General features: G+C 51.0%; 8 protein-coding genes; 4 read left to right on the forward strand and 4 right to left on the reverse strand.

Moving 5' to 3' along the window:
* Positions 1-3,445: 3,445 nt before the first annotated feature.
* On the reverse strand, positions 3,446-4,075 carry RCC_05156 (uncharacterized protein; the record flags this gene model as incomplete). The annotated part of the gene is made up of 1 exon (XM_023770429.1): positions 3,446-4,075. One exon carries the CDS (start codon positions 4,073-4,075, stop codon positions 3,446-3,448), a length of 630 nt encoding a protein of 209 aa, XP_023626197.1.
* On the forward strand, positions 3,797-4,573 carry RCC_05155 (uncharacterized protein; the record flags this gene model as incomplete). XM_023770430.1 has 2 exons in its annotated part: positions 3,797-4,013; positions 4,188-4,573. The coding sequence occupies 2 exons, from the start codon at positions 3,797-3,799 to the stop codon at positions 4,571-4,573; spliced, it is 603 nt and encodes a 200-aa protein (XP_023626198.1).
* Positions 4,574-6,359: 1,786 nt separating this feature from the next.
* Positions 6,360-9,755, forward strand: RCC_05157 (probable chitin synthase class II; the record flags this gene model as incomplete). The annotated part of the gene is made up of 1 exon (XM_023770431.1): positions 6,360-9,755. One exon carries the CDS (start codon positions 6,360-6,362, stop codon positions 9,753-9,755), a length of 3,396 nt encoding a protein of 1,131 aa, XP_023626199.1.
* Positions 9,756-10,307: 552 nt separating this feature from the next.
* On the forward strand, positions 10,308-11,615 carry RCC_05158 (probable serine/threonine protein kinase; the record flags this gene model as incomplete). The annotated part of the gene is made up of 1 exon (XM_023770432.1): positions 10,308-11,615. The coding sequence occupies one exon, from the start codon at positions 10,308-10,310 to the stop codon at positions 11,613-11,615; it is 1,308 nt and encodes a 435-aa protein (XP_023626200.1).
* Positions 11,616-11,731: 116 nt separating this feature from the next.
* Positions 11,732-14,088, reverse strand: RCC_05159 (related to beta-adaptin; the record flags this gene model as incomplete). XM_023770433.1 has 5 exons in its annotated part: positions 11,732-13,154; positions 13,204-13,568; positions 13,618-13,693; positions 13,755-13,942; positions 14,047-14,088. The coding sequence occupies 5 exons, from the start codon at positions 14,086-14,088 to the stop codon at positions 11,732-11,734; spliced, it is 2,094 nt and encodes a 697-aa protein (XP_023626201.1).
* Positions 14,089-14,460: 372 nt separating this feature from the next.
* Positions 14,461-15,062, forward strand: RCC_05160 (related to ER membrane DUF1077 domain protein; the record flags this gene model as incomplete). XM_023770434.1 has 2 exons in its annotated part: positions 14,461-14,939; positions 14,993-15,062. The coding sequence occupies 2 exons, from the start codon at positions 14,461-14,463 to the stop codon at positions 15,060-15,062; spliced, it is 549 nt and encodes a 182-aa protein (XP_023626202.1).
* A 926-nt stretch (positions 15,063-15,988) lies between these two features.
* On the reverse strand, positions 15,989-18,171 carry RCC_05161 (related to protoplast regeneration and killer toxin resistance protein; the record flags this gene model as incomplete). XM_023770435.1 has 2 exons in its annotated part: positions 15,989-16,227; positions 16,287-18,171. The coding sequence occupies 2 exons, from the start codon at positions 18,169-18,171 to the stop codon at positions 15,989-15,991; spliced, it is 2,124 nt and encodes a 707-aa protein (XP_023626203.1).
* Positions 18,172-20,075: 1,904 nt separating this feature from the next.
* Positions 20,076-21,743, reverse strand: RCC_05162 (uncharacterized protein; the record flags this gene model as incomplete). The annotated part of the gene is made up of 1 exon (XM_023770436.1): positions 20,076-21,743. The coding sequence occupies one exon, from the start codon at positions 21,741-21,743 to the stop codon at positions 20,076-20,078; it is 1,668 nt and encodes a 555-aa protein (XP_023626204.1).
* Positions 21,744-22,941: the final 1,198 nt, after the last annotated feature.

Here is a 22,941-nt window from a genome sequence, read left to right on the forward strand (position 1 = left end):
AGTCCGCTTTATACCGATAGGTTCTAAGAAGTAAGTAAAGAAAGTATAGAAGCGTATATACCCTACTCGGCCCTAATTCGACTATATAAAGTATATACTAGATAATAAGAAATATTACTTCTACGGCGATTATAACCTAATACCGCCGGTACCTTCGAATAAACTAATTATACGGGCGATACTAATACCGCTACGGACGAATACGCTATCCTTAAGTACTATACTAATTATTATTAACTCTAATAAAAGCGAGATATTAGACGACGAGGTTCTTAACGGACATATTAGTAGGAGCCTCCTAGATAAAGCGCAGCTTACTAGTATAAAGGCAACCTATATACGATAGATTAAGATCGAAAAGGAAGCGGCAATAAATCTACCGAAGTATAAGTACTATATAGGTAATCTACCCCCTAGCTAACGGTCGAAGGATAGTATTATAAAGGCTATCTCTATAATAGTAACCGTATAAATTAGGTTTATTATTACGATTATTATTACGAGATACTATATTGCCCTAGATAATCTAGATAAGATACTAAAGTAAAGTAGGTTAAAGAAAGGTAAGGGGTTCTCTAAGTATACTATATATATTATATACTATTATTACATTTATCTATACCGCCGTATAATTAATCGCTAATAGGATATAGGAACGCCTAAGGACATCGCGGTACCGGATTATAATATTAAAGACATAGTAGCTACTATTCGTAGCTTTAGTAATAAACCGTATATTACTAAGGAGATAGAATATCCGGATAATACCTATATATATATTACGTAGTCGTACAATAACCGAGATAGGCCTATTTAACCTCTAAATATAGACTTTAAAGATAGGAAGCTAAGTCGTATCTTCCTAAACGATATTAATATAAAGGGCTAGCTATCTCGAAAGTAATATAAGGTGTTCCTTATCTTTAAGAGACGTTCTATATCGTAGCCTACGGATAACCTATTATACGAGGCCGAGGTTAACGTAAATCTTACTAAAGCTACTACTACTCTAAAGAGTAAGAGCTCTTAGAAGAAGAAGAAGAAGGTAAAGTAAGAAGTTAAAGTAGAGTTAAAGCTAGTAGTTAAAGTAGAGCCGACCTTAGAAGTATATATACTATCTTTCCGTATAAACATTAGTAGATAAAGTCTAATATTAAATTCGATAGGAGAGTAAAGAGTAGGTTAATACTACTATAGAGTATAACGCTACTAATAATAGTAACGACGAGTTGCTACCTTCGTTTAGTAAGATATTTGTACGTTTCTAGCCTATATAATCGTAAAGATAGCTACTTACTCGATTATAGATTAAAGGAGAGCTAGAAATTAAGGGAGAGCTAGGAACCGAGGAAGTAGAGTAATAATATTCTACCCTAGGAGGTTTAAGCTATAAGCGGACGATCTCGAAGGTTTCGTAATTATCTAAGAATACGAGTAAACTATCCGTAACTTATACGCGTAATCGGTCGAAGCGTCGTTAATCTAAAAGGTTATAATAAGAATAAAGATAGTAGGTGCTTCGTAAGTTTAGAGAGGAGTTATTTTTAGTAGTTTCGTTCGTTCCTTTAATAGATATCTATATAGTACTACTTTAATAGTCGTAAACGCATTATATAGGCGTATATCCACTTCTCGATCTATCTACTATATAAAGGGAGTGCCTAATATATAGTTATAGATATAAGCTTTAGACAACTTTACTTCTACGATTAATCTATCGATTAGGACTATATCTATATATTAGATAGAGAGGCTATATCGGAAGCGCCCGTATAATAACTAAAAATTACCGCTAACCTCTCGGAACGGTTATGTTCCGAGGTGGCGTAAGTAGTATACCTTAGTTCTACTAAAAAAAGATTGTTGCAGAGTTGTCGCTAAAAGCGCACCGTAGTCGAGCAAACAGGTCCACGTTAACTCCACCTCGCACCTCGCATGCTGCCAGACCAGCATCGCGGAATCGGGCTACGGAGTAAAGTTAGACAGTCCTGCGCTCACACAGAATAGATTCGCGATCCTCCTTCATCAATTCAGAGCGTCAAGTGCCCCACCTCACTCGCGATATCACCCGCTACACGATCTTTCCACGCGATGTCTGTGTCACCCACGTCGATGGCACGCAACAGTCGGCAGCAAGGACAATGTTCCAGCTCCGTCGCCGTTCACCCAAACATATCGCTCCACAGCCGATGGTGCTTGAAGTCGGCACCTTTGCTGCGGCGCCTGGCGGGAAAATCGCCCGCTTCGAGCAGCCACCACAGCGGATCCTGGCACGCCGTGTGTGATAAATGTGGCTTTCGGCAGCTGTCACTTCCAGTCCACGCCGGAAACATGCGAGCACGCATGCGAATGATCACGGCGAATGATGGGCAGGCAGCCAATTGCCATCGCCGGATGTCCGCGAGCGCTTCCATGCCCTACAGCTGTCTCGTCCCTTGAGAGGTTACTGCGCCCCGTATATTGACCCGGTTACACGACCTGGCCAGACCCGCCATGCGTCCAATCATCGCTGGCTATCGCTAGATCCGATACCATCACCGCATACTTGTCCCAGCTATACAATGGAACTTGCAAGGGCGCGTCGCACACGCATACGGCATTCAAAGCAATGTATAACCTCGCTATACGGGCCCAGCGTACAGCAGCAGTCGCGTATCCTGCATCTAGTTCCGATTGCCACACGTAGCTCCGCCTGGACAGACAGAACGCCCGATATCGACATGTCGTGGAAGTCATGTATACGAGCTTCAGTTCAGTCGAATCGCTTGTTAAGCCTTCATACGAACTACCTTCGACATGGCCAACTCTGACCTTATCATGCGAATCACGCGTGGAACACAGCCGCGGGGAATTGTCATCAAAGAGCATTTCACGCTGCCCCTGCCCTTCACGCGCGATATTCCACCCAAGGTCATGTTGGCTCCCGGAGCCACGTGGAAGTTTCGGSGACGCAAGTTGCGCGGTATGGAGAACGCTTGCCGTGGAAGATGTCCGTGCAGAAGAGGCCGGCGATGAGGAGCGACAGCAATTGTCGCACAAGCTTCTTGTGGCACTTCGACTCCTCATATCCCGCAGCTGGAGTTGCAGGTGCAGTCGCAGTCGCGCTCATTGCTGACGATTGAGGATGATGGACCTGGCCGATGACTCGCCTCTCGGATGTCAATGTCGATCCTGGACCATTGTACAAGGCTAGTCTCGTGGACTGCTCATGCTTGTTCAACCATCACGAAATCTTTCTTCGTTACGATCGACGTGATACAACAAATCTCCTGAAGGATCTGCCACAGATGACACCAAACTGATTCTCCAAGGCGCACAAAGATAAGCGGTCAATTATGACTTCGATCAGACACGCTAATGACGCTATTCCAAAGCCTCTCGACACTGTCGCATCTCTGTGTTCTTGCCGCGTCGATCGAGGCTGAAGTACTTCGCTTCCATCGCCTCACAACGACGCCCTTGGCGAGCCGTACTTCTCCAAGAACGGTAGCACCGCTTGCATAAAGCCCTCTGGATTGTCAATGTTGATTACATGTCCTCCGTTGGGCACCAATTTTTTGCTGGCGTTTGGGATCTTCTGCGCCATGTACTCTGCAGCAGCCAAGAAAGGCGTATCGTTCGCGCCCACAACCACGAGCGAAGGAACCATGATGCTCCCTAAACTTTCAATCACCGACGAGTCTCGTTGCGTCAACATACCTCTCGCAGCACGTACGAGCCCCTTTGCATTCCGATGAGTGCTTCGTTTGCGTCCGGTGATGTCGCTCTCTAGAGCAGAAAGGCCCTCTCGATCGAAATGATCTGCACTGGCAATCGCCTTTCGATTCCACGTCTCGCGGCTTGCATCTTTCTTGAAGCCTGGTCCGGTGTCGATGATGAGAAGAGCAGTGACTTTCTCCGGATATGCTCTGTGGAAGGCGAGACTCATGTATCCGCCCAGAGAAAGACCGCCAACAATTGCTTTGATTCCATGGCCGCAGGTTTCATCCAGAATGGCGCCGATGTCTTCGACGGTATGTGCTTCGCTGTACGCTGCTTGGTCTTCGGGATAGTCACTCTTTCCATGCCCTCGCATGTCCCTGATATCCGTCAATCGAGTTCTCATGAGCAAAGCTTCTCGCTCAACGATAGAAATATTTGTGAATACCAAAGTCGCGACTTGAAACACTGATGCATACTTCAAGCAGTATCGATCGGTGTCGACGATACCGAGCCAGTCTGGGCGTGTATGTCAGGTTTGCCCAAGAGCACTGTTAGGGTAAGGGTTGGGGTAGCGTCAAGTCTCTCCCCAACCACTCTAAACTCTCTGGACCATCGCATCGCATGTCGTGTGTTGTTAACTATCGTCATCCAGACTATGGTGATGGATCTATGGCGATTGGAACTAGATTTCAAATCTCGGGTTCGTTTTCACTTGCATTGTGCAAACCCCAGCCGTCTTATCCAGATACAGCTCCCTCCAACAAAATCTCTTTCGTCTCCAGACATCCGACGGTGTACAGAATCAGAATCAAACGGAGCCGGTTCCAATTCGAGATCCGCTCAAATATGGAACGTACCTCGCACCAAGTAGCAAAGTTTGTAGTTGTGGACCGCTCAGAATTGCATTCACTGGTGCATCGGGTGTTTGAGTCGGATGAAAGGAGCGAAGAATGTAAGGATAGAAATATCCGTGGACAAGAAGCGTCGCAAAAATTGCCAATACTAGGAACCCTGCTTGCTGTTACGGAGCCTTTGCTACGCACGGCTTTTTTCATTTCACGTTTGGTGTAACCTCACGGTCATTCCCATGTGCAAATCTGCTCGCGTGGCTCTGCGATTATATTGCGACAAGAGGCGGTGCCCCGCATGTAATATACGTTAGCTCCGATGGTGCTGTGCTGAGGAGCAAGGATCATGTGCTTATTGAGGATATTTCTTCTGCGGGAATTTATGATTGTGAGGCCGGAGATGGGATTGGTGCTGGAAAGAGAGATAGGCCGCGTGTCCTTGATCTGTGTTGATACCTACCATAGCAGTCTCGCCCACGAAATATGCCTAAGTTGCGTGAGCGCTTGGGGTCGTTGCATACGCATCTCTGCCATGAGTTTGATGTCCCTGCGATAGTGGCTTCGCCACCTTGCATAAATRTACGATGAAGCATACTTGTTGCRGAGAATGACTGCCATGCCCTCTTCTGTACCATACGGACTCTTCGTGGCAACCTTGTCGAAGCTCTCCCATTCAAAGGCTCAGGACTCCGTGACGGACGTACTAATACCCCCTGGCGGTAGGATTCACCAAGTCCTTAAAACTTACTCTCGGGAAAGAGGAAAGAGCGGGTTCCATATGTACTGCACTCACTTGCTTCCTCCATATCAACAGTAACGCTCGCTGCATTCCGATATGGTGTAGCGGCTAGCATTTGCGGCTCTCAGTGACTCCAGTCCAAGTGCCTGCAAGACCCGGGTGTATGTGGCCACTCCTCTGTACAAGTCATGTCTAAGCTGACACGAGCAACAGTCGATTCCCGGTATCGGAAACTCCTTTGCGGTGATTTCTTTTTGTAGAAATCCTGTCCTTGGGCCTATCAATGCAGTGAACGGCTGTTCATTCTCGAGGGCCTTTAGGACAGTCTCTTTCTGAGCAAAGTTCTGATCTGACAGTGTAGCGGAGGGTGATAATTCATGCAGTAGCATCGCCTTTTAACACGATTAGGCATCATGCGTGCGTGCATGTTCTGTTTGCCTTTTGCCTTCGTAGGCAACGCTCCGACCGACTCTCAAGCTGCGGTCAGAAGGGCTCTGGGGTCACTTCCACAGCACCAACTACTCCGCGATCCGTTCAATCGTACCGCTGTACAGCGCACGCTGGCATTGAGCCGGCGGTTTGATCACCATTGACGCATCGGGAGTCGCAAGAGTAGTGAAGGGGTAACTCGCTGAACGTGCTCTTCACATCCATATCCCGAGAGCTTGCCTGGGTATCGTGGCCTAGATTGCACACATCACCTTCTGCCATTGATACGCTTGACATTTTTTCATCAGCAAGAATGTTGTGAATGATGGTCAGATTGAATTCTCCGAGATGTGAAGATGATGTCGGGACTATGCGGTATCCATTGGCGACCGGGCCGCGACCGCAACGTGGGGAACCTTGCTGATCAGATCAACAAACGCTCTCTACCAAAAGAACATTGCGCCAGGCTGCACTACTGTACTCCACCTGTTCATTCATCATCATACAGTACCCAACCTCACAGCTTTTGGAACCGCATCGTCTTCCGTTTCAGTCAAAAGATGCAAGCATAGAAAGAACCGAACAGCCTCCAGAACATCAGCGTTGGGCCCAGCATTCCAGACGACTGCATTCCTCTCGACATGGCAGCTCCACCAGGCTATGGTCCTCCGCCAGGCTACGACGACGATCTCTCTACCAACAGCCCACATGGAGCGACCATGCGTCTGCTCACCAGCACAGAAGGTAGCCCATACCAACCTCCATCAGTGTCGTCCCCGAGCGCGAACGGCAGGCCTTCGCCGCAAGATCTATTCCTCCGCGCGCAAGAGAGACTGAACAGTCACCACAACACTCAGCCCCCGGTCTCGCCTACGAGTCGCGTAGCACAGCAGCAAGGCACCGAAGAGCTTCATTCGCTGCTCCGTGACGTCGAAAGCGATCTGTCTGCCGCGCCTCGATCCTCTACCGGCGCACCCAGAACGAGGAACTTCAAAGTGCACTTCAACCGGAACAACCCTCCGGAAGAGCCAGCGAGTTCTGTAGACGAWGCATCGTCGTTTAGAACATATGATAGAGAACCCAGTCCTGTGCACCGCGCACGGCAATCGGGGGGTCGACCGCTTTCGAGACAAACATCTACCTTTGATTTCGCGCCTGGTATGCCACCGCCTACTGAGAGCGGGCCCAGCTACGATCCATACAGATCTCCTTCGCGTGGCTCTCAATCGCCTTTGAAGACTTTCGGCACACCACGCGGATCTCGAGACTATGCTCGCCCACCAGCCACCAATGTGCCATACGAGCCGGCCGACATCAATGGGATTCCTCGACCAGGAACGCCTTCGTCACAATATGGCGGATCACCAAAACGACCACTACCTCCGGCGCCACTTTTCGCAGCTGGACGACCACCGTCATTCAACACTGAGACAGAGCCCGAATTGACATCGATACCGATCGATGACGAGGACGACGATGTTTTCGGCCGGCCTTCAGGCGAAAGTGATGCGAAGCGTCCTGATCTCACCGGGCGCGATAGTTTCGTCTCGGACTCCACACTCACAGCCGACGATGATCTGTACTCTCAAAAGGAACATGACGAGGAGTTGCACGGACCGGCGCCGGATGGCAAGCATGAAAGACGAGGTGCTCGACAGGMACAGATGGCGAAGAAGGAGGTTAAGCTCATCAACGGAGAGTTRATCTTGGAATGCAAGATCCCCACCATTTTATACTCATTCCTTCCAAGACGAGACGACGTCGAGTTCACGCACATGCGATACACTGCCGTGACGTGCGATCCGAACGATTTTGTGGATCGAGGATACAAGCTACGACAGAACATTGGCCCGACAGCACGCGAGACGGAACTCTTCATCTGTGTCACAATGTACAACGAGAACGAGATCGACTTCACCCGAACGATGCATGGAGTCATGCGAAACATTTCCCACTTTTGCAGCCGAGTGAAGTCGAGAACTTGGGGTAAAGATGGTTGGCAGAAGATTGTAGTCTGTATCATCTCTGATGGAAGGACAAAAGTTCATCCCCGGACATTGGACGCTCTGGCAGCAATGGGATGCTACCAATCTGGAATTGCCAAGAACGAGGTCAACCAGAGGGAAGTCACCGCACACGTGTACGAGTACACGACACAGGTGTCTCTTGATTCAGACCTCAAGTTCAAGGGGGCTGAGAAGGGTATTGTGCCTTGCCAGTTAATCTTTTGCTTGAAGGAGAAGAACGCAAAGAAACTCAACAGCCATCGTTGGTTCTTCAATGCATTCGGAAGAGCGCTGAACCCCAACGTCTGCATCTTGCTTGATGTGGGGACCAAACCTGGAGACGACTCGCTATATCATCTGTGGAAGGCCTTCGATCGCGACTCTAACGTTGCTGGAGCTGCAGGAGAAATCAAGGCCGCCAAGGGAAAAGGTTGGCTGCAGCTGTTGAACCCGCTCGTTGCTAGCCAGAATTTTGAGTACAAGATGTCCAACATTCTGGACAAACCGCTCGAGTCCGTCTTTGGATACATTACCGTCCTTCCGGGTGCACTCAGTGCTTACAGATACCACGCCTTGCAAAACGACGAAACAGGCCACGGTCCACTTAGTCAGTACTTCAAGGGAGAGACACTTCACGGACAGGACGCAGACGTCTTTACCGCCAACATGTACCTCGCTGAAGACCGTATCCTTTGTTGGGAGCTCGTCGCCAAACGTAACGAGCGTTGGGTCTTGAAGTACGTCCGCAAAGCCACAGGAGAGACCGATGTCCCCGACGCTGTTCCCGAGTTCATCTCACAGCGCCGTCGTTGGTTGAACGGTGCGTTCTTCGCTGCGGTGTATTCTCTTCTACACTTCAAGCAAGTGTGGAAGACCGACCACACCATTGCACGCAAGATCTTGCTGCATATCGAGTTTATTTATCAATTCGTGCAGCTGATCTTCACGTTCTTCTCTCTCGGCAACTTCTACCTGACTTTCTACTTCATCGCCGGATCGCTCGCGGATAAGAAAATAGACCCCTTTGGCCACGGAATCGGGAACTTCATCTTTATCCTCTTGAGATATTCCTGTGTGCTGTTGATCATGGTTCAGTTCATTCTCTCGATGGGCAATCGACCGCAGGGAGCCAAGAAAATGTTTCTGGCATCGCTCGTGACCTTCAGTGTCATCATGGCCTACAACACATTTGCAGCCATCTACATTGTTGTGCGCCAGTTGACAGACGACGCCTCCTTGACGTTCGGCAACAACGTGTTCACCAATCTGATTGTCAGCACGCTGTCRACCGTTGGGCTGTACTTCCTGATGTCCTTCTTGTACCTCGACCCCTGGCATATGTTCACATCAYCGGGCCAATACTTTGCCTTGCTGCCTTCTTACATCTGTACGCTCCAGGTCTACGCCTTTTGCAATGCCCACGATGTCACCTGGGGAACCAAAGGAGACAACGTCATCCACAAAGATCTCGGAGCAGCAAAGACCGGCAAGAACGGTACTGTGGAGCTGGAAATGCCTTCCGAACAACTTGATATCGATTCCGGATATGATGAAGCACTCCGCAATCTCCGAGATAGAGTCGAAGTCCCCGTCCCAGCCGTCGCAGAGTCCCAGCTTCAAGAAGATTACTACCGCGCAGTACGTACATACGTGGTCATAGTCTGGATGACCTGCAACGCGATCCTTGCCATGGGAATCTCCGAGATCTACGGCAACAAAGATGTTGGAGATAACTTTTATCTCAAATTCATTCTCTGGGCTGTCGCCTGTCTTGCTCTCTTCCGCGCAATTGGCAGCTCGACATTCCTGATAATTAACGGTATTCACAGTGTTGCCGAGGCCAAGTTGCGCYGGAAGAATAAGAGTGGAACGAGTGCGGGCACGAAGAGTGTCAAGAGTTCTAGGAGCACGAGTTCCTGGGGAAGTAAGTTGAGTRTGCCGAGTTGGATGAGTTCGGGAGGGAGTTGGGTGAGCAGCAAGGTCAGTTCGATGACGCCGAGCTCGCTTGGAAGTACGTTCTCGGGGAGGTGAAAAGGGTTTAATGCTGTGGCTACTTGATTGATGAGTTCCAAAGGCGAGGCGTTTTGGGGCGATGGGTTATGAGTATGATGGTTATGCCGGACGATACCAAATTAGAGGCTTGTGCGGTTGAAGCGAGCAATGAATACAATGCATCGTGCTATTCTGATCTTGCTCCTCGTGGTGAAGAGCCGAATGAGCGATATCGAGCAAAATATGTCTCTCGCAATTGCTATTACCTTCTTGGCCGTGGAAGAGGATCTGACATGATTCTGCGAGGAGACCAGGTCGAGAGCTGAAATGTATCATACGTCTTTGGCAATGAATTGCGTAGAACGAGGGCGATGCGCTCTGCATGTTGCTCTGCACGACTGGGTTGACTTAGATCTTTCTTTTCTAATTTCACTCTGTCGACGAAGTGAAGCTGTCGGGACGACCCTTGCACCTGCCACGTGCCGAGAGCTGGCTTCAAGGAAACAGCTCCCCAGACATACATCAGCCGCGATAGACGAATGAGTAACAAGTCGTCCAATCTCCTCAACACCCCAGCTCTCACCTACAACAATGTCGCCGACATTGACGGAACAGCTATCGCACTATATCCTCGACGGCATCTGGCAACTCGGCAACTGCTTCTCCTGCTTTCCCTCGACGCCCTCCCTCAAGATCAATGGACGCTCCTTCAAGATCCTCCGCCTACTGGGTGAAGGCGGTTTCAGCTACGTCTATCTCGTTCAATCACCTGGCGATCCAACCCTCTACGCCCTCAAAAAGATCCGATGTCCCTTWGGACAAGAAAGCGTCGCATTGGCGCTGAAAGAGGTCGAAGCATATAGTCTCTTCACGCCTCACCCGAACATAATCCACGCAATCGACCACAGCGTAGAAACCGAACGTGGTGGAGACGCAGGTAGCCGAACAGTATACATTCTTCTACCCTACTACCGAAGAGGCAACCTCCAAGACGCGATCAATGCGAATCTAGTCAACCGCGCAAGATTCCCCGAACGCCGCTTAATGGTCCTCTTCCTCGGAGTCTGCAGAGCTCTAAAAGCCATGCATCAACACCGCGTCGCCCGCGGTCCAGGTGGTGAGCAATCCCGCCGCAAAGCCAAAAAAGTCCGCGAGGAAGCCGCGCAAGCAGATCGAGACGCTCAGGACGAACACGTACACGCCAATCAAGGCCGTCGAAGACGAAATTCCGATGAAGGGGAAGAGGATGTAGAGCAAGAACCTCTCATGGAAGGCGAAGTCATGGCCGCACAAGAAGGACTCGCAGATGGAGAGATTCGAAGCTACGCACATCGAGACATCAAACCCGGAAATATCATGATAGCGGATACGGGGACGCAACCTATATTGATGGATTTGGGATCGCTGGCGCCTTCGCCGACGCCCATTACGAGTCGAGCACTGGCATTGCAGGTGCAGGATCAGGCGGCGGAGCATAGTACCATGCCTTATCGTGCTCCTGAGTTGTTTGATGTTAAGACTGATACGGTGATTGACACGAAAGTTGATATTTGGAGTTTGGGATGCACGTTGTATGCGTGTCTGGTGGGGAAATCGCCCTTTGAGGCACGGAGTGAGGAGACGGGAGGGTCACTATCGCTCTGTGTTTTGGGTGGGGATTGGAGGTTTCCGGATGAGGGACCCGCGGAAGCGAAGAGAGGGAAGCAAAGGGTTGTGGATGCTGATGCGGCTGCGCAGAAGAAGGATGATGTCATTTCTGAGCCGGTAAAGGACGTTGTGAGGAAATGCCTGATTGTGGAGCCTACAGAACGACCAGATATCGATCAGCTGATCGCAATGGTTGAAGAGGTTGTGGCGCACCTCCCGGATGATGGGGATGCGGCGCTGGACATGGAGTAATGTATTAATGATTGTATCACCAGGATTGTACGACCAAAAGCCATGATTGCTTCAACGCAGAAAGCATGCTTTCATTCGATGTCGAGATCTATTTTGCTTCATCGTCTATGCTGGAACTAGAAGCTTAACAAGTCACCCTCGCCGTTCTGGACGTGGGTGGCACTAGGCATAGTCCCGAGCCCCTGTCCTTGATTGACCACATACATTTGCTGTCCTCCCGGTCCTCCAACAGGACTATGCGAAAACCCATCATGGGCCTGCTGTGCACCCTGCGCAGATCCAATACTTGCAAAATAGGCGTCTGCTTCATCAAGAACGTCAGCGCTTTGTGCAGCGCTGCTAACAGGAATCTCAAGCCTTGTAGTCCTCGCTGCCTCCCACCCGGGAAGCGTCTCCTTCTGCAACGCTGGGGAGTCCTGCAATCGTCTCGGTCTCGCAGATCGGAAGACCGTGTGGACAGGTTTGAGATACACAGTCGCTAGCGTGCCAACGACCAGACACATTTCCTCCAGTGTTACGGCGTCCAGCTTCTCGCTCTCGGCAGTGATCGCGGGCTTCTCTCCCATGACAATCTCCTTGGCAGCCGTAGGATTACTGCTCAACAGCCTCCAGTACATGTAGCCTCGATCTCGCAGATCTGGATTGTCTGTATCTTCCGTCGCCCATTTCAGCACCTTTGGCACCAGATCTGCTGCGATCTTGGGCCGCTGGATAAACAGCTTCACCGTTGCTGTGAGCAGTGCGAGCTGTACCTCGTGTGTTTCGTCAGACCAGCTGTCGAGGAAGTCTTCGAGCAGTACCTCTGAGTTCTCTATCCTGTCAGCATATTGTCCGATGACCCAGATCATCGCTGCTTTCGCCTCCGGTTCATCCAGCGAGTCCAGATTCTCGCAAAGCGTGGAAATGATGCTTTCGTATTGATTGGGATATTTGCGGAAGATGTTCCTGATAACGACTGTTGCTTCTTGCACGATATAGCTGACTTTCGTTGCCACCAACTCCAGCAGGGTAGATATGCAGAGTCTCGCGGCCGGTTCTATCTTGATGGCCAGCTTTCCGATCGCTCGAACGGACTTTCGGACGAAATGAACGTCAATCTCGGTGGCATACTCTCGTAGCTCGGTGAGCACTTCTTTGATATTGGACTCGTTCGCCAGCATGAAGATTAGTTCGAGCTTCGTGACTTTGACRTAGATCGGATCGTTGTATTTGCAAAAGAATACCCGAATATCATTCCTTAGCACCTCCGGTCGTCGTTGAAGGATCAGTAATGCATTTCGCAGAGCCAGGTACTGGATTTCGGGTCCTTTGGAAAGGAGGGTGACTAAAGGAGGGGACAATTTGGCGCAGAGCGATGCAATGGCTTGCTTACTCGAGATGTAATTCATTAGGTAGAGTATGACGCGGATGCACGTAAGCACGACAGCAGAGTTGGTGTGAGATAGGCGTGGGGCAATGCGCTCGGCGAGCACGGTTGCTTCTTGGGTATCTTGAGGGACATAAGAGGTTAGAGCTTCGAGAATGTATGTTTGTCCCCATCTGCGAGAAGTCAGTAAAGTGCTTCGAATCTAGCCTGGGCTATGCTTACTCTGAGCAGTCCGGGAGGATCTGAACTATCTTGCTGGCATTTGCATAATCAATGGTGAGTTTAATACTCTCACTTCGTTCCCAAATGTCCATCAACGCTGCGAGTGAGGACGAGACAACGGTTGGGTTCTCATCGCGCAACATTGAGTTGAGCCTATCGATCAAATCACTTCGTTCAACCAGATGCCTGTCGTGGTCATAGACTTTCGCGACTGTGAAAGCTGCTGTTTTCCGTACATAAGGATCCTGGTCTTTGAGAAGCTGCTTGAGTGGGTCGATCGTTGCTTCGACGAATTGCCGCACGTGGATATATGAGAGGGTTCTGAGAGCCAATGCTCGCATTAAGGGGTTGGTGTCTTCCAAGTCCTAATCATATGTCAACAGGGCGAAAGACTTCTCACACTTCAATCCCTACCGTAACAAGGATAGGCAACGCTTTGAGTGCGATCTCTGGCTTCGCACGCGCATAGTTGACCAAATAGAGGAAACACCTGTACATCCGTCAGCCGCTTCCTCGCTTCCATGCCACTCCCCTGTAAGACAACCACATACATCTTCTTGATTTCCAAATTTTGTATTCCCATACAATTCACAATGTCTGGAAATAAAGCCACCATGTCGTTGTTGCTCATGGTCATATTGGCGACGATCTTCTTCAGGGCGATACGTTTGGCGAGGAAATTCTTATCTTTTTTGCCTCCAGAGGTGTTGAGCTCTGTCTTGAGTTCGGCGACCTTGCCCTGTTGCGAACGCGGCATGTGAGCACTCCAGATGGCAATAGCGTAGGGGTTCATCGTGTATTGATGTAACGGGGTACGGATGTGGGCAGGATACAACAACGTACCCTCGCGAAGAACTTCGCATCCTCACCCTTGGAGGAACTCATCGTGGCAGCTGTCCTATCGGGCAGAGGTGTGATGATGGCGCATCAATCCTCTCCTCTGGACCAATGCTGTGTCGCGACCAGGACGGGAGTCGTGCGGGGTGTCCCTCTTAGCCACGTCTTGCTCTGCCACTAGTCGGATATTGTGGGACACATGAATGTTGGATGCACGGCGGAGAGCGGCGGTAGTCGTTTCGTCCACGGGAAATCTGAGACGGAGCTGAAGATGGTGTGGTGATTAGGGAAGGCAGCGGGAGAATAGATCTAGCGCATGAAGTCGGACAACGCGAGCTTCAACTGCGACCTCAGCGCATCGCGCCTCTTGACATCAACCGCCTACACATCTACATCGTCTACGTCTACACAAAATTAACGATGGTCTCCCCTCCACCCCCGCCGCCGAAGTGGCTCGTTGACCTCTCCGCTCCGCCAACATCCAAACCGGCCCGCGCGAGCTACGCTGACCCACCAGGATTCACGTCCGTCAAAGCCACCTCCTCAAAGTCCAAGTCTGCCGTCGCAACCCCTCGCAAACAGCCCACGCCCGAACATATGAACACCCTCAAACTCAAGAAAGCATGGGAAATCGCCCTCGCACCCGCAAAACAGCTGCCCATGAATGCTATCGGCATGTACATGTCGGGCAACTCGCTCCAGATTTTCAGCATCATGATGGTCTTTATGTTGTTCAAGGGACCGATACTCGCAGTCATAGGAATTCAAGGGACGTTTCAAAGATTGGAGAGCCCGGGCATCGCACAGCAAATGCTGCTGGTAAAGGCAGCGTTCATTGGGTGCAACTTGCTGGCTTTGGCGTTGGGGATTTGGAAAGTTAATGGGATGGGCTTATTACCGTGAGTGCTCTCATTTCTCTTTGATTTGGGAAAGACTAATTCATGGTGAACAGTACTACAAGGTCAGATTGGCTTGCCTGGGAGTCTGCGCGGGAAGCTATAGAAACGGCTGTGCCATATTGACATTGAATGAAAGCATTCGGAATTGATGGCACCCATTCGCTCAGCCCTCTCAACTCCCACTCCAACTAAGATTTGACACTTTTCGCCTCCCAGAATGAGTCCCAACGAACCGTCTGGCTGTTCCAACGACGTACCATTACGAGCGTCAGTCATCAGCGCGCTCGTGCAGGAATCCATTTCCATGTGAGTCGCTGGTTTGACAACCTAGACTTCTGGCATCTCCAATGATAAGTTCCGCTAGCGCCTGTCCGTCTCCAGACTACTCACAATGCTTTCCCCCAAAACTAGCAGTATCTCGAGACAAGGAACGGATATTGACACACCCAGCCGGATCGTGCGTCTGAACAACGAGCAAGGAACAGAAAGTCCCTGGAATCCCTGYGATGTGTTCCAGGTATCCGCGTCATTCCGCTGGAAAACAACATTTTATCTATCTAGAGAGATTGCATATGTTTCGAAGAGCAAAATGATAGCTGCAAGATCCTCTCGTCAGCTTCCTGTAGTAAGGCGAAGTATTCCGATCATGGCAGTACTCCACTTCAGGTATCCGAAACCCCAGCCATTCCATCACAGAAATTGACATGAGAAGTGCCTATAACTAAGGACCACGCATGAATCGACTTGAGAGTGACTTGGACGCGTCGGAAATGGCCATAGCGAAGGATATAATAGTATTCAGTCTGATATGGTTTATAGAGCGGCAAGCAACACAGCAGCTAACTCATTACGCTCAAAAACATCATCTCTCAAACATCATCTATATCTCAAAGGTCGGGAGCATGCTCGCCAGACTCGTGCTCATTCATTCAATCAGGATATACAACACATAAACCTTTACCATGCTCTTTAATTCTTTTATCGTGCTCTCGTCGTTCACCGTGCCGGAGAAAAGGTGGAGGTCAGATTACCGCACCACGTAGCCTCCTCTAGAATATGCCAAATTTCTTCTTCTTTCCGAGCTCTTTGGCTTTCGCCTCGGCTTTTGTCATGGGAATCCCAGGGTCACCGCTCGCAGCAGCACGGATGATAGCAAGTCGTTGCTGGGCCGTCTCGTTTCCTTGGTCTGCGGCACGTACGTACCACATATTGGCTTCGAGAGGGTCTCTCCGACAGCCAATACCCATTTCTGTGAAGTAACCGACGGCGTATTCAGCTTTTGCGAATCCTAGAGATATCGTCAGTCAATATGGCAACGCCTCATAAAAGCTCATTGATGAAACTCACCTGTTTCCGCAGCTTCCTTCGCCCACGCATATGCTTCTCCTTCATCCTTCTCCATCACGGGCTCCGCGCCGACCATATACCACGCACACAAAGCCATCATACCTCCCACATGCCCTCTGGTCGCAGCGCCGTTGTAGAAGTGCACACTCAGCGCTGCATCCCGAGGACATCCATACAATCCATTCTCGTACGCCTGGCCCATCATGAAGTYCGCCTGCACATGTCCAAGCTCCGCAGATTGTGTCAACAATTGCGCAGCGTACGCCTCGTCCTTGAAGATGACCTCTCCATGGCCCGTCAAATGCATCAGACCCAGCTCATAAGGCCCCGAGTTGTACTGGAAGTCTGCCGATTCTGATGCACGCTTGAGCCACTTCACTCCCTCGCGATACTTGTCTTTGAGACCCATGTCGCCAGATATACAAGCCAACCCGAGACGCGCAGCAGCACCAGGATGATTCTTGCTGGCGCTGTTGCGATAAAACTGTACGGCTTTGGGATAGGCTTTTGTTGTTCCCCACCCGAATTCGTAGCACAGAGCTGCACGATAGCCCGCTTCGGSATGTCCGTGCTTCGATGCGGCCACAAACAGAGGGAAAGACTTGTCCAGGTCCGGTTTGCCTTTGTTAAAGATGCCGGAAGAGAATCCGTCGGCCAAATAGTACTGTGCGAAAGGGTAGGCGCGGTCTGCAAGTCGTTGCAGGATGTGTTTTGCTTCGGAGGTGAGTTCTGCTGCGTCTACGCCATCCTCGGGTTGCAACTCCCGCGTGGCATTGATCATGAAAATTGCGAATTCATACTGCACAGCGGCGTCGGTGGTCTTCTTAACGTTCGCCCGATACATGTCCAGCGTCTTTTTGGTGTCTAGCAAGCTAGCCGCATTACCCACAACGCTTTGCAAACTGGCGTTGTTGAGCGGGCCTCCGGGAGCGATCTGTTCACTATACGGTAGATTGTTGAGCAAGTCGACATAGCTCGTAGGTCTTGCAAGAGGCGATCTTCGAGAAGACGACAAATCTCGGCCATATGCAGAAAGGGAATCAGAGCCATTGGCACTCATCGGAGAAAGCGTGCGACCTCTCATCTCCGCGCCCAAGGCGAATGACGAGGCGGGTCTCGGTGCACTGGTACGCGGAACTCCTAGTTGCTGCTGCGAGGCTGAGCGTTGATGCTGCGAACTCGAGGAGGAGCCTGATTCAGCAGACTGTGTGGTCACTTGCGAACTTCGATCACGTCCCACGGGTGTGCGCTTCTTACTCAGGTCGTCGAACGCACTGTACCGAAGCATTTGAGCTTCGTGTCCGCCTTGAACCTCCGCGCCATCTTCGCCGTCCTCGTCTATCCGTGGTGTAGTGTATGCATTGGACGACTCCCTGCTATGGCCATTGTGATACGAGGCCTGATGTTCCATCTGGAGGAAACTGGAATCTTTACTCCGAACAGGCAAGGATCCGATTAAATCTCCCATTCGCATAGCTGAGTCCGACGGTTGCGTGCTGCGCCTTGAATCCTCGTCTCCAGATAGAGAGTAGCTGATTGATGCCATCTCAGGCTCCATGATCCCACGCTGACCAGGACTGATACTCACAGGACTAACTGGGGCACCGTGTAGTCGAAGCTCGGGTCCGTTCGGTGATCGTAGCGTGCCGGGGACAGGCTTCTTTTTGATCAAGCTCGAGGCCGCAGGCGGTGTGTGTTGGAGGCTCCCTTCGGACACCTTTCTGTTGTAGGTGTATGCATCGCTGGACGGGGATCCCGCGCTTACAGTTGGATTCGCTGCCCACTGCTCGTCGTGTTGATCCCATTGCTCATGCTTGTGCGAGAAAGGTGCGTAAGATGGACTACGGGAATAGCTGGTTTGCKCAGCTTTGACGGCTTGAGGCATGGCGATGCCAGATTTGTTGGGTCTGTTTCTATCTCGTATTTCCCCCTCCTAGTTCAGCCCTGCAAGAGGTAAAGATCACGTCCACCGGCAGAACTTGTCACTTCCCGTCAATCCTGGTATGCTCAAAGAATGCGCGACGGGTGAACAGCACCCAAAAATGGAGAGGAGGTGATGGGCGTGCAAAAGGTTCTTTCATGCAGCGATTGTAGAGATCGCAAATGTCTAACGCAGGGCCTCCGTAGTAGWAAGTCGATCGACGTAGTCCCAAGACCGGCTTTGGCACACGGCCGGGACGGCTCCTGGGTCCTAGAACAGCCCCGCGGGCGGAGGAGACGCTCGCGGCCGTTGTGCTTGCACCGGCTTCGTGGTTGTACCTCGTGCGGAAGTCGGGTTGTGCTTAATATTGAAGTCTCGTTCTGCCCTACTGTGCACATTGATCATCAGCATAAGCGAAGGGGAGGAGCTGTTGTCGGGGGCAGCGCGAGCATGTACTGAAAGCTAGCGAGCCGCCAGCAGCAGCACGTCCGCCAACCCGCTTGGCCCACGGGCGAGGGCGACGAGCCTCCAAGGAGGCGAATCGGCAAGGCGTTTCGCCGTGCAAGGCGTGGTGAGGCGACTTACAAAGCGGTTTGCTTTCCTCTTTGGTTCAGCTAAATTTAGTCGGCAACACTAATAACCACAGGTCGTTTGGCGAGGGAGAATATGATGTCAKGTCTTCGGTCTAAAAAAGCCGAGCGCATGCAAAGTTGCGCCGTGCTGCGTTGGGCCTGGTCGAAGGATCAAGAAGAAAGAAGCGGATACAACGAAAGCGCGTCTGAAATTAGACAAGGACACGATGACAACATATATGATATCGTTGACTCGTAGCCATCACTTTCCCCTGCGATGATGATCCGTGAAGCACGAGGGGAAATGTGCCTTTGGCAGCGATCGTTTGCTGTTGCAAAATTGCCGTCGAGATCAGCACGGGCACGGAGGAATGCCAGGTCAACCATCGACGTCTCTACCATTGTCAAGTCGCCTCCAGTGTAGCAGATGAGACACAAAGCCCAAGGACCGCCGAGGGTCCGAGACAAAGGTAGGAGCTCCGTCGTGAAGATGCAACTATCCGCTCGATCCCAGTCGCCTGCGCAAGCGCCAGGGATGAAGGTGATCGGAGGCAGGGAAGTTTTGTGGAGTGCGTGGTCTCACAACAAGGATGARAGCGGGACCCTCTTGGGCGCATGCATTGGCAATCATTGACAGATGCGATCTGCCTGGTAAAGCGACGTCTTGTGTCACTCTAGGCAATACATCTCGGAGCCGCGGCTTGACGAGGGAGAGGACAATATGGCCTGTTTCTGGAGAACGAACGGCCTAACAGCGACCAACCAGTGGTGCCGAACCTACATCACGGATGCGTGTTTATAGAAACCTCATGCTGCAACAGAGGCATTGCGATGTCGTCGCACGTCAAATTTACATCCTCCCGACGATCGCTCGGCTTTTGGACGATGGTAGTGATCAGCTGTGCTGCTTGGAAGCCACCAAAGTTGGGTACCGTAGTTATGTGGCTTCTTCTGGTAGTGTTTAACGCCAGTGAGAGGACGCTCAACACGTAGTGTGCGGGCGTCTGAACCGGTTCTACAACCATAGAGTGAGATAATTTGCACAAAGTTGTTGATGTTGAATGTTGAATGCTAGAACACGGTCGTTGAACATTAAAACGGCGAGCGACTCCAGAGCAACTCGAGTTTGAAAACGTTTTTCATTTTCATTTGAAGCAAATGCAAGCTGTATAAACCCATAGACCACCCATCCAACAAAAGAGACTAGAGTACAAGAGGTATCACCCCACCTGACTCCCAACCTTGACTCCCAAAATTAAAGCATATTGGAATCGCTTTCTTCACAGTATTATGATACTAATACCTCATCATGTCGGCCTTGATCTTCTCCATGGCGTCCTTGTAACCGGCCTCATACGCAACATCAAGCTTGCGTTCTGTTGAGAAACCTGGAGTGCGGTTGTTGTTGCTGTTGTTGTTGTTGTTGTTGTTGCCATATCCACCGTATCCTCCGGCCTGGCTTCCGCCATACTGACTACCGCCGTATGACGAGCCATATCCGCTGTTGGCAGAGTTGTAATGTGGGYGAGGGTTGCCGCTGCTGTGGTCGTGTTCCCGCGCGGCGCGCTGGCCATCTCCGTAGGCTGATCTTTCCTCAGGTCTGCTGTACTGCTCGATGCCAGTAGATGATCGGTCATTGCCGTAGCCTCCTGAGCTGCTGTTGTTTCCACCGTAGCCACCGCCGCCGCCAGAGTTGTTGCCACCACTGCCGTAGCCAGAGGATTGGTTGTTGCCGCCATATCCCGATGATCCAGTGTTGGAAGACGAGTTGCCACCACCGTATCCAGAACCGCTGTTGGAAGCTTGGCTGCCACCGTACTGGGATCCGCCTTGTTGTGAGCCGCCATACTGGGATCCGCCCTGGTTACCACCATATCCTGACGACTGGTTGTTACCACCGTAGCCAGATGAGCCTGTGTTCGATGAGGAGTTGTTGTTGTTGTTTCCAGTCGACCCCGAGCCAGAGCCGGAACCGTATCCTGAGGACTGGTTGTTGCCACCGTATCCTGATGAACCAGTATTGGATGAGGAATTGTTACCGCTGCCTGAAGATCCAGACTGGTTTCCACCACCGTAAGACGAACCCTGAGTGCCTGATGACGATGTGTTGCCGCCGGAGGTGGAAGAGCCCTGATTGGATGAGGAGTTGTTGCCAGCAGACTGAGTGTAGTTGCTAGAGTTGTTGTGCGACTTGTTGAAATATCCCGATGAACTTTCTTGATCATTGTTGCGTCCACCACCAATCTTCTCACCGCCCGCGGTAGGAATGGTTGTTTCACGCTTGCTGTTGCTGTTCGAGGACGAGTTGTTGTTCGTGGGTGAGGTTCCACGCGTCACATACTTGGAATCTGTTCTCTGGTGACTGTTGTTCGAGTTGGATTTGCTGTTGTTGTTGCTGTTGTTGTTGTTGCCGCTCGCGGAGCGACCGTTGTTGTCGTTCTTCTTCGCAGAGCTGTAGTCGTTGCTTGCGTTGTTRTGAGTACTCTGAGCAGTGTTCGTGGAGGACCCGCTGTAGTTGGAGGAACCGTTGGACAGTTCGTCCGAGCTGTAACCACCATCGTCGTCAGAAGCTGACATGCGAGGAGTACTGGCGAAGGAAACGGTGCGAGACTTCGACTTCGACCTCTCTTGGGTCTTTCCCTGTACAGAGCTCACGCCATTGGAGTTCAGCCCGTTCTCTCCAGTGCCTCGGCGGGAGTGGTTGCGGTTCGTGTTGGTGGGGCTTGTGCTGTTCGACAAGGTTGGGTTGCTGTTCTTGGAGCTCAAACTATTGAGCCTTGTGTTGGTCGTTGTAGGGGAGGTAGGATTCTCATCAACCACACTCAATCCGGCGACTCCCTTGTTCAAGTTGTTGACTGGGCTACTCATCTTGCGGTCGGAGTTCGCAAGAGAGCCAGACTTGGCCTGTGAGTCTTTCTTCTCGCTGTGTGCAAATCTGGACCCAGTGTCCTTGAAGAATCCCATGCTGTATGGTACCGCCTGGTTCTTGAACATAAGATATGTAGATGTGATAAGCCAACTGAATAATTCTTCAAGTAGATTGGTTGTGAACGGCAGGTATAGGAAGGGTACGAGGTATTGAAAGGACATGCCCGCCTGCTGAAAAGACGGATTTGCAGTGATATAATAGAAAGGGACCAACCRCCAGACCCACCAGTATCATCATCGGCACTGTTCAGTCTCTCATCGCGTCATTGCGTCTGCTCTGAACCCCATCAGGACCACACTCACGACTCAGACAATCACTCGACGCCCAATGGTCGATCCAATTGCGTCGAGCTGCCCACTCGCGTAAGCGAAAAGCACCGGACTGCTGACTCGAGCAACAGCAGTTGCATGAGCGCCGACATCATCATGCCGTGACAGTTCTGTATAGTGGTACGACACGACTCAGGTCCAGGCCTAAAGAGGTAAGATGGCGCACTCCCAGGAAGACAGCCGGTCCGCGAAACGCGAGCTGCGAGCCACGAGTAAGGTTCCTGCATGCCGTGGTTGTTGCCCTGCATATCGCGCTGCGTTTATCAKAGCRAGCATTGGGAATCAAACCCACGAGAGAAAGTCAAATTGAGTGTTTCTGCTCTGGTTTCCTCATGGTGACCGATTCAGGCCCATCGATGTCAGCCATTATGATGCGCGAGGGCTTGATGTGAAGAGTCAGGCCTCCGGATTGACCAAGGGGTCACTAATAACGCTTTCGAATTATAACATATAAGTCCGTCAGGGAACAATTCTGAAACATCAGGCCTTATCTTCAGTCCCACAGGTCTGATGTGTTCGAGATCGTTCGTGAGACTTTTTGAGCGGGGTTGGTCGTTGTTAAACGGAAATGGTGCACGGCCGATCGACTGCCATCGCAAGTGGCATGCGCATCGCGATTTCGGCTTTCAGGCTGTCCCGGTTTCAGTCATCTGGACTTTGGACTCTGGAGTACACCACTGCATGAAGTTGCAGTGTAATAATGAATGCAAACAAGCGGCAGTGCTCTGGCATTTCTTTCCTCGTYTGACGGCGTGGATCATACGTTCCTGTCGCGATTTCCGCGCCGCTTCATCGATGCATCCTGGGCTGGCACCAATGGCCGACCACGAAATGTGAGCTCATGGGCATTGGATGTGGTTGGAGGCGGGTCCGGCCATTTGCTGTTCGCGGGCGCGTGGCTTGA

Source organism: Ramularia collo-cygni (genome assembly GCF_900074925.1).
Source record: "Ramularia collo-cygni strain URUG2 genome assembly, contig: RCC_scaffold07, whole genome shotgun sequence".
Lineage (NCBI taxonomy): Eukaryota > Fungi > Ascomycota > Dothideomycetes > Mycosphaerellales > Mycosphaerellaceae > Ramularia > Ramularia collo-cygni.